This window comes from Vombatus ursinus, unplaced genomic scaffold (assembly GCF_900497805.2).
Source record: "Vombatus ursinus unplaced genomic scaffold, bare-nosed wombat genome assembly UNPS02014812.1, whole genome shotgun sequence".
Lineage (NCBI taxonomy): Eukaryota > Metazoa > Chordata > Mammalia > Diprotodontia > Vombatidae > Vombatus > Vombatus ursinus.
Window position 1 is genome coordinate 102,230,834 of NW_020954590.1, and position 11,219 is coordinate 102,242,052.

General features: G+C 39.1%; 1 protein-coding gene across 1 annotated transcript in view; it reads left to right on the plus strand.

The window, feature by feature from the left end:
* The window catches only part of LOC114054289 (cAMP-dependent protein kinase inhibitor alpha-like), a 74,561-nt gene extending 71,591 nt beyond the window's left edge, over nucleotides 1-2,970 (plus strand). Inside the window, exon 3 of the mRNA XM_027877486.1 lies at nucleotides 2,219-2,970. Within this exon, the coding sequence (XP_027733287.1) occupies nucleotides 2,219-2,298 (80 nt within the window). The 3' untranslated portion in view covers nucleotides 2,299-2,970. The remainder of the gene's footprint in view (nucleotides 1-2,218) is intronic.
* Nucleotides 2,971-11,219: the final 8,249 nt, after the last annotated feature.

The window sequence follows — 11,219 nt, forward strand, 5'->3', positions numbered from 1 at the left end:
TATGATTCTGGGCAAAGGTAAGTATCCAGTTTTGACTTCTTAGTCATTATTACTCTTTTTAAAATAGATTTTGGTATTTTTTTTCTTATATCACTTAACATTTCCCAATGTTTTCTTTTCCCCTCACCTTCCCAGAGAACCATCTGTTATAACAAAGAGGAAAAAATAACAATTTAGCCCCCCCAAAAAAGTTTCATTTTTTGTGCAATGTACCACATCTGTGGTTCCCAATGTATGTGGAGAAGCAGTGGGAAGGTATTTTCTTACATCTGCTTTGGAGCTAAACTTGTTAATTAACTCTTTAATAGCCTTCAGTTTCCTTTGTTTTGTTGTTCTTTTCATTTTAGTTGTCATTTGAGTATAGGGTATTGTTTCCCTGATTCTACTTAAGTCACTTTGCAACAGCTCATATAAATTTTCTTGTGCTTCTCTATTCATTGTGGTCATCGTTTTTTAAGTTTAGTACATTCATGTTTCTATTACATGAATGTTAGAGATTGGTTTAGCCAATCCCAATTTGTTGGATATCTACATTTTTCCCCCAGTTCTTCACTGCTACAAATATTTTAGGTCATATGGAGCCTTTATTTTTGTCATTAACCTCCTTTACTCCAGTCACCTATGGAAGCATTTTCCCATGGTCATACTAATTTCTGAGCCTCATTGTATGGTCACGAATGGTCTTCTAAATCATTTACGTAGAAGATTTAACTCCTGTTATCCCCATTTTTACAAATGAGGAAACTGGGTAACTCAGAAGCTGTGACTTACCCAGGGTCACTTTTCATTTCCATTCCACTTAACACTATCAGTCTGAATATAAACACAGCTGCCTTCCCCAAATACAATCTGATCAAAGGTAAAATTTTATTTGCAAATTTATTTGTAAAGAAGTACTGATACAGACTGAGTTTTAACACCAGCAAAATGTCTGGAAAAGATAGATTCTTTATATGGAACAATACAGTCCTTTAGTTTTTAGCCAGTACTATGATGCCCTTGCCTTGGAGAGAGAATTATTTAATGTCTAAAGCTCTTAAGTCATTAGCTAAAATTGCTGTTGAGGGTGCCAGTTGCCATGGAGGCTGTTCAAGTGGCTGTGCATTTGTCCTTTGGGAGCTGAATTGAAATCACAGCCCATTTCATGCAAGTCTGTGGCCAGCTGTCATGTGATCATGTCCTATTAGCTTTGCTGTTTGTCTTTAAAGTTGAAGTAATAAGACCTCTGTGCTGTGACTGTATGTAGGCAAATACTCTACCTTCTATTCTTAAATACTGTACTGAGATCCATTTTTCCTTGATACTATAAAGGAATCTCACTGGTGGATTAACACCGTATTCTATAGATTTTTTTTTTTCACTATACTTCTAAAAATAAGACATCAAGTCAGACATCACTTGCCTTCTTATATGCTTAGAAAACATGACCATAGATTGGGGAAAAGTGAAGATATCTATTTAGGTGTCTCATAAAGTAATTCTTCGGTTTCCTGTTTACCCACACCATGTGTCATATATATATATATACACATATATATATGGATATATAGTATATGTATATATGTATATAGATATATCTATAGATATAGATATGGATATATATAGATATATAGATATATCTATAGATATAGATATGGATATCTATAGATATATAGATATAGATATAGATATATAGATATAGATATGCACAAAGAAAGATCACTCCAAGATGGAAGTTAATTATAGCCTTTTTTTTTTAATGAGGATGTCCAGAGCTCATGGCACATTTCACAATATCAGAACCAGCCAGTCCTTGAAACATTTAAGCCATTGTCTTTGTGATTGGCTGCTCACCAAGCAAAAGTACCATGACTAGAATTGAGGATTTGAAGTCTTCTCAGTTTATCTCCCAGCACAGTGTGTTTTGTTTTTCCCTGGTTTCTGCTGCTTTTCAATTCAGTTCAGCAGCCATTAATTAAAAGGTTGCCAGGTGAAGAGCACACTATGATTGGGGCTTGAGGGGAAAAAAGTCCCTGCCCTCCAGAAGCTTCCACTCTAGTAAGTAAATATAAAACATGATACAATATCCATAGCAAATGGAACATAAGCACTTAAAAAGAATACAATGTTCTTCCAGGTCTTGGAGGGAAGGGTCATACCGTATCTTGTCTTAATTGCCAATAAATGTTGCCCGCATTTTTTAACTGTCCCTTTCTTCCTTGATCATTGTCTCTTACAGAAGGAGAAGGCGATGGGCAGAAAAACCCACCAGAGCAAACTGGGGGGAACCAGGGGGGAGCGCCCAAGCAAGATAGCTAATGTCTCCCCTGGCCCTACAGACACAGCTGCTGACGTTCTCACCCTTCAAGGCCTGACTGGAATGCATGTATTTCCATAAGTAAGAGGAGAGGAAAGAAAAAAATGGCTGTTCTGCATTGCTGAAACCTGCTCATTGTCCTATTAAAAATAGGTACACAGGCTAAAGCAGCTGCAGACAGACTTTTCTCTACCTCTGTCATTAGCAGTGGTTGAATTGGCATGGCTAAGCTTGGGACATCTCCATCGGATGGATCCTTTCACCTGATCCCATGATGAAATGCTTGTAGAGAGTAGCACGAACAGATGATGATTCTTCCTGTAGTAAAATGGCCCCTCATAATGTCAGAGGATTTAATTGTGTTTATTTGCAAAGGGTTAAAGTGATCCTCAGAGCTCAAAAAAAAAAATCTCTGGCCAAAGTATTCTCCCAGTAAAAAAAAAAGAATCATAAAGAAAGCACTGTTTTTAGAACCATGTATTTATGTTTTACAGCTGTTATTTACAATGTTGTTGTATTATATGATTTAGATGCTCAACACTGCCCCCTTTGCTTATGGAGAAAAAAAAATTTATGTTACTGTGAATTTTTCTACCACTTATTTTTGAAAAGACTTTCTCTCCCTCTCCCCCTCCCTCCCTCTCTCCTTTCCTGTCTCTCCCTACCCCTTTTATTCCCCCCCCCCAAGTATAATGTGGTGGTGTACACATGATGGATTAAAATGTCACCTCCTAAATTGATTGGGCCTAATACTAACTCATCAACACTTCACTGTATTTTTACGTTGTTACACAGGCCTCCTAAGTGATTAATTAAGGTGAATATTATCTTAAAATTCAATGTATGTGGGTGCCCCTATCATGTTTGAAATAGCCACTTTGCCTGCCCCTTGCTAGCTGTTTCTTCAGGAATTGGGAATCAATATGTCAATTCATGTTTTTTTCCCAGGTTCAGGAGCTTTTAAAACTTCAGTTTTTTTGGATCACTTTTAAACTTTTGAGGGGGAAAAAGAGAGGGGAAAAAGTCATTCCAAGAGTTGGAAATGTGTCTTTCTGGAGGACCTAATTTTCTGTTGCTAAAGTATAGATTTGTGCTACTTCTTTGATTTTTGGGGGGAAACCCACCTCCCAGTGTAAGGATGAAAAAGAGTGGAGAAATGATCCCATCATAATCATGTGGACACTAATCACATAAGTAAAGCCCTGCTGTTTGGGGTTTGTTTGGGTTTTTTTCTTTTTGGTTTTGTTTTGATTTTTAAATTGTTAAGATAAAGTGGTGTCTTTTTTTCAGGCCTCAATGGCTCCAGATGTTATTATGCACTTTTTAATGTTTGTAAACTTTTACTAATAACTAGTGTGATTGCTTTCTGGTATGTAATAATCATCATTATTGGTTAACAAAACTTCTTTAATACTGTTTATGGCCCCTGCTGTGTTTCTACAGTACATATCATGGTGCTTGTCATGGAAGTTTTCTGTGAGATGTGTAACCCTTCTGGTCAGTATTATACAATCATTTATTAGTGGTAATAAATAAGAAACCAGCAGTATGACTCTGGTTCATGAATGACTGGAAAAAATGACAGGCAGCTGGAAGTACTGTATCAATAAAAAATCTATTTAACCTTCACTTCACTGCTGAGTATAGTAGGTAGTTCTCTTCCTAAAGGACGATTTATCTGTTAACATGGATATGTCAGGGAAAAGAGAAGTATATACACATTTCTCTTCATGGTATTTTCCAAATGACGGGGGAGGGGGTGTGGGTAAAGGTCTTGTCTTTTTTTTTTTTTTTTAAACCCTCATATAACTGGGGAAAACATACAACACAGCATGTCTTTCAAAAAGTCAATTTGACAAGTGTGGTAGTACATGCCTATAAACCCTGCTACTGGGGAGGCTAAGGCTGGTGGATTACTTGAGCTCGGGAGTTCTGAGCTGCAGTAGAGCTCAGCCAACTGGGTATAATAAGCCTAGCACCAATATGGTGAGCCCCTAGGGATGGGGAGACACCAGCTTGCTTACAGTGGGGCATACCAACCCAGGATAGGAACAGCGGTTCAAAACTTCCATACAAATCAGTAGAGGACAGATTAGGCTCATGAGTGACCACTACGTTTCCAGTCCAGGCAAGAGAGGGAGTCTTAATGAATGAATGAATAAAAAAAGAAAGGAAATAACAAAAACTAAATAGGTAAATCTGAAGTTCAAAAATAATCTGTACTTCAATACATAGAAAGGAATTTGTGGAGTCACCATTTAGTACAACTTATTATTTATTATAAGCCACCTTTATTACTATAAGACTATTTCTAGATTAAAAGAAGCATAAAAACAGCCAGCTGCAGGGATAGATTAGTAAGATTATTGGCCACTGAGGGTCATAATATATTGACAAGATGAAGAGGGGAAAGTAACAGTGAGGGACAATTTTTAACCTTTGTATAGTTGCAAAGAACCAAGGGCTCCAACCCCTAAATACTACTACCCCAGGCTCAAATCACATTTTGGGTGTCAATTATCCACCTAATACCATAGTTTACAAGCCACCACGACAGTGTTTATTTTACCAGCTACCCAATAGAATGTTATTTCAAAGCAAAAGACATTTAATCAATAAAGATTTGTCACCCTACAGCTTACCATAGCACCAAAGGGGAGGGCACACTGGCCAGGGCACACATGTGGCTGGGATAATTCATACTTCTGATATTCCAAATCATTTGGGATATCTTTGCTTAATCAGAGGCCTTTGTTGTTTCTATACCCTTTCGTGGACACATTCAGTGTTGGATGTCTCCTGAGTATATACAACTATCTGCTGGTCTTCAGCTCTGCAGCCTCTTCAGCTGTGCTGCTATTCTGATACCATGTGCTAGAGAGCAGCTCGAGTGGGAGAACTCAGTTCTTTTTACTTTAAATCTAACTTACTCTCCAGGGCTTTTGCAGCTGCCCTTGACCAGTAGGCTAGCAGAAGGAAACAGAAGCCTTTGGACTCAGATTTTCTACCCTTTTAGAGTAAAGGTTCAAATCCTCTAAAAGACAGTGTCCCAGAGGGAACACAGTTTTCAAATGGAGGGGGCTATGGTGTGTGTATTTATGAGTACAATCTTGTAAGATTGCCTAGAGCATATATGCCCATTAATCACCTCCATGGCTTTCTTTTGAATTACTTCAAGATCTCTACATATTTCAAGTTATAAAGCCAAGAACTGGCCTTAAGTGCCTATAACAGGGATGAAGTGAGGATCATATGTGGTGCCATTTTTTTTTCAAAATTAACATTTCAGATTCACTATGGTGTGTTGCAAGATTTTTTTTAAAAAATCTACATTGCAGATTGATTGTGATCTCCCATCACCTGAAGATCCCATCCTGTATTTTATGCTCTTGATTCCTATCTGATGTTAGATCCCAGATTAGAAAAAGAAAATTATTCAATAATACCTTCATTTCCTACATATTTAGCCAAAAGAAAAACCTGATGTTGTCCCCAAAGGATTTTATTTTGAATCACAAATAATTCCAGCTCATGGATTTGAATTCTTTAGTCCTCAGAGTAATCAGTTAGCAAATTCTTGTGTGTGAGGAGCAAGATTTTTGTTTTCACAGCTCAGATTTTATTTCTTTCACAGGGTATACTGTCCCAAAAATGATTCATTCTATGCAGATTAATTATTCTGGGAAGCAAATGAAGGCCTGAGCATAGCTTGGAAGTTAGATGCTCTGAATAACTCCCATTTTTAAATAATCAGGAGAAATTAAAGGTTTCATTTATTTAGGTCAACACCAATAAGTGTGAACTCCTAAAACTGATTAGTCAACTAATTTGTAGGTGGTAAAAAACACACAACACATATAAAAAGTTACGGGTTTCCTATCAGCTCCTAGATGCTTCTGTCAGAGATAAGCTTTGCAACTCCTCTGCTTCCGTGATTTAAAAAAAAAAAATAAGGTATTTAACTTGAAAAAGCTACAGGCCAAGACTAAAGTGGAGAGAGAGTTGGTGTGCAACTTTCTGTGCACAACTTTTTGTTTGCAAGTTTGAATCGATTCTCTGCTGCTTGTGCTAATTTTGGCCTAACAATTAACACTAAGAAAATACAGATTCTCCAGCAGCCAGCACCGCATGGAATCATTGGTTATGGCAAATGGAGAAATATTGAATGATTTAGATAAGTTCACTGATCTCAGCAGTATACTTTTCAGGAATTATACTTTCCAGGTAGTGTTTTCAAAGACTCTACCACAGGTTAGGCACAAATAGTCCACATGAACATTTGGACTGATGTCTCTAAACTTGTGCATCTCATGTTTCTTTTGAGATACTGCAAAATTCTACTTTGATCATAGAACATAGTGCTATCTGATGCGAGCACACCATGCTGGGTTTGTCTCCCATGCTGTGCGAGTATGTCCTATGTCATGCAATCAATTCCAAAGTTCTTCAGAAAAGACCTTGAGAGTATCCTTGTATCACTTCTGACCTCCATATGAACACTTTCCATATATGAATTCTCTGTAAAACAGTCTTTTAGGCAAACACATATTTGGCATTCGAACAATGTGGCCAACTCATCAGAGTTGTCCTCTCTGAGCTTTAATGCTTGGCAGTTTGTTCAATAAAGAACTTCAGTGTCTGATACCTTATCCTTCCGGGTGATTTTCAGAATCTTCCTAAGACAATTCAAATGGAAGCAATTCTGTTTCCTGGAAATGGTGCTGGTATACTGTCCAGGTTTCACAGGCATGTAACAATGAGGTCGGTATAATGGCTCTGTAGACCTTCTGTTTGGTAGTCTAATACCTTTTCTCTCCCATACTTTCCTTCAGAACCTCCCAAACACTGAGTTCTGGCAAAAGATATCCCCCATACCATTTTACTGTTTTTACCTTTGTAATGGTAACTTTGGTGAATACAGGCAGAGGATTAATCAGACGACCCTGTTATCATCACCTCCCCAAAAATACAAAACCCTTAACACTGGGCATATACAAAAACAAAAACACTAACAAGCATTTTGTTTTGCAACACAGTCTGATTCTAAATCTGAGAAATTGGTGTGGCTGGGTGGTTACCAGATAACATGTTAGAATATATTTTTCTGCTTTAGCAACAATGATTCACTCTCATTAAGCACTCCTTGAGTACAGTGATAGGTTTGGAATACTGTCCTGTATCACTTCTGATTTTGACACCCCCTGTCCTCATTTCTTCCACTAAAGTTCTCTTCTGGTACCATCTTGTGGCTTGAAGACGATCCTGGAGGAGGCAGAGTTCTTTGCCAATAGAACATAAACTTTAGAAGGACAGGTCCTACCAAGATGGAAGAAACTGCTATCTGTTTTCAAAGTCTCATTCTCTCAAATTGACAGAGGCTTATCACCAGAAGCCTAAGGATCTTTTTTTTTTTTTTTTTAACTCTAGCAGGGTAAAAGTCTGAGTGTCAAAGTTGGAAAAGAGAAGAGTATCATGAGAAGGTAGTGCTATAAGCAGCAGGATGTAAGGGAAGGCTTAATTTTTTTTTTTTAATTAGACCTGACATCTGATGCTGAAAGTAATAGACCTTCACTGGGAATGTTTTCACACACACACACACACACACACACACACACTGTGACTTAACTTGAAGCACCCAAGAGTGAAAGCATGGGAGGAGAGGCAGATGCAAAAGGAGACTACAAGGATAGCAACCTCTCCCACCCTGCAACTGGGGCTGCAGCCAACTCCCAAGCAGAATGGGAAAGAAGAGGAAGGAAGAGATTCAGCCAGGGATATTGCCAGAACCTCAAATGGGATGATTTTCAGGATACCGTATGAAGAGTGAATCCACAATAATCCAGTGAGAGGGCACCATCTGGATTTAGTCCATCCCACCACATTCTCACCACTCCACCCAGGTTTGGGGACTGGAATTCCTGGATCCATCCTCATTCCATGTGACAGGGCAGCTCAGAAATGTTAAAGAGGGGCAGGCGTTTTATAGAAAAATACTTTCTCACCAACCACAACTCCCTATGGGACATTGGCAAATACAGTTCTAGTATAGCTCATGTCATATTCTTCACAGATATAGATAAAAGGGTCCTCAGTTCCTATATAAACACTTATGATAATAATGAGTACTCTCCTGCTACATGCCTCTAACACTCTCCAAGATGGGGTTCAGTCATTCAGAATACAGGGATATTTGGGGTGCAGAAACCCTGGATATTCCACACTATCACCCTGGCTGCTCCTATCTGCTTCCAGATCTGGATTTATAATCCCTGTGACCTCTGGGGTAGATTTTGTTTGGTTGTTAAGAGTACTAAGAATTGGGGAGAGTGGAGCTAATGCCAATATATAAGTTCCCCTTGAGGTTAACAAGAACCAACACAAAGCAAAAGGGCCAAATTTTCCACTGACCTTTTCATGGGCCAGCACAAATGGGTGGCTCCAATCTACATCAGTTTGGGCCAAACAGTTCAGCCCCCAATCAATTTACAACAGTCCAAGCCAATCAGTTGATCTCCAAATGGTGACATAAAATCAGGGTTCCAAAGCCTCACCATCCTGTAAAACATACAAGATGATCAAGGAAATCCCCTTTTTTAACTCCCTGAAAATAAAAAAGTAGACTGGTAAACAACATGAGAGAGGTCCAAAGTCATATGGAGGGAGAGGAATGTATCAGAGAACTCAGTCTGGTTTTGAGGAGCACCATTTGAGAAATCTAGAATAGGGATAGAATTTCAACAAAGGTGAAGGAAGTGGGTTCCAATGTGTTTGAATAGTCTGGATTAAGGTTTGGAAGCAAGAAAACAAGATCAATGTTCAGGGAAAGGTGAGTAATCTGGTTTGACTGGAGCATGGAATAGTCAGGAAAATAGAGAAAGATAAGCCTACAAAGATAGATCAGGCCTTGAACATGTAGTATTTTACTGGGAAGCAATAGAAAGCCAATGAAGATGTTTGAACCAGAGTGACAGAGTTACAGTTGTATATTAGGCTAATTAATCTGGTGGCATTGTATAGAATGGATTCAAATGAGGAGATACTAGACATGGATGATAGCTATAATTCAACTGAGTGGAAACAAAGGCCTGAATAATAATAGAGGCAGTGAAGATGGAAAGGAAAAGGCAGATATGGGATTGTTAACCAGACTGGAATTGGCCTTTAACCTGTGAATGGCCAGAGCCAACCAAAACAGGTCAAAGGCAGGTGTGTCAGGAGTCAAGTAGCAGTCTAATTAATTTCAGAATGAGAAAAACTCTTATAAGTGAAATGCCCCCTAAGTAGAAGGACTTAAATAGCTGGGACAGGGGTAGGGATTTTATCCATGAAAACCACAAGGGGGCTGGACCAGAACACAATCATTCTTAAGTCCTGAGTAGCAGTTCCCTTGGTTGTCATTTCTTGGGACAATACAGGATTTCTTGTGTCCTGTGGGAACAGTACTCTAAGTTGCATAAGGGTCATTGAGCCTTGTAATTGTTCAGTGGGGTACAGAACCAGAGTTAGTGTGGCAGCAACAGGAGTGTAGTACCTGGTTCAGTTCACTTGGCATTTACAAGAAACGGGGATTGTGAGCATGTCGCAGCTTTAGGCTGCAGCAGACCACCTACTTCTGGCTCTCAGGTCCCTGGAAAATAGGGGGAACTCCAACAAATCTAAACAGTTAGTGATTTAATATGAAAATCATAAATCCCTTAGTGAACACCTGGTGCTGGTCAAAGCAATAAACTTTGCCAGAAGGTAAGATCATCCAGAGAGCAAAGGATTGTTATTGTGCCAAGCTCAGGGCACAGCCTGCTTGTTGGGCCTTAGCTCTGGGAAACAGGGTGTGTGTCTCCAAATATCTTGACAGGGTTAGCCCTATATGTAGGTGGAGTAGGTGGCTGCCTAAAAAACATGATTTGAGGGTTGTTATGACCACTCAACAGGTCTGAACAGCATCAAACTAGTGACCATGCCAAGAACATATCTACCCAGAATATGTAGATTATTTTTAGGCTTATCCAGAACTATAACTACAAAAGGGCTGATAGAATTGGGGCATAGGATGGAAATTTTAGAGAACATCAACAGTATTGCCCCACAACCTTCCCCTTGGGGAGCCTAGAAACCTCTCAACAATTTGGGCTAGATTTTCTCCCACAACAATGGCGAAACCCAGAGGTCTGCATACCTTCTTCCCCAATGCTTACTGCTGCTACAGGAGCTACCCACTAAGGTTCTATCCTCACCAACTCACCCTGCCCTCAGGAGGCCATGTGGATTCTAGAAACTCTGAGATCAACATGCAGCTTTTACAGCCCTAAGCTACCACTGTTAGCTAGAGTTTCTCCAAACTGAAGCCATATTAGGACTGGTCTTCTTAACTTCAGAATTGAACTGGATGTGAAGAAACAGTTCAGAAGGATCTCATTTTCTTGTATGTCCCAGATTGAACCTGAATGGGGTTGTTTACTTGGTCCTTTGGAAATCCTGGCAAACAATATCCTAATATGCATCCACTTCAAGAAAAAGGGATACACCAACCCCACCCAGTACTCCTCATCATCTTGCTTGCTATATAGCCTTTTCCTCCCATCTGGTCTGAAGTTCTGCCATCATTAATCTGGTCAGACAAGATCAGGAATATTGTCTCCATGGAAACACTGTTAAAATACACTCATTACCTGGGAAGAAAAGAGAACATGGCATAGTTATGTAACCTTCTCAAAGAAACCTCTCGCTGCTTAGATAAGATTGTCAAATTATGCTGTTACTTTAAATACTATGAAAGTTAAATGGTGTTTAAGAGATAAGATATTTATTTGAAGGGGTTGGGTGTAGGTCTGGGAAGAGGGAAGCTTAAAACATGCTAGAGATGAGCTCAGAGCAGTGGGTCGAGACCCACAGTTTAAGTTCTGAAGAGGTTGAGAGTAGAAAAAGT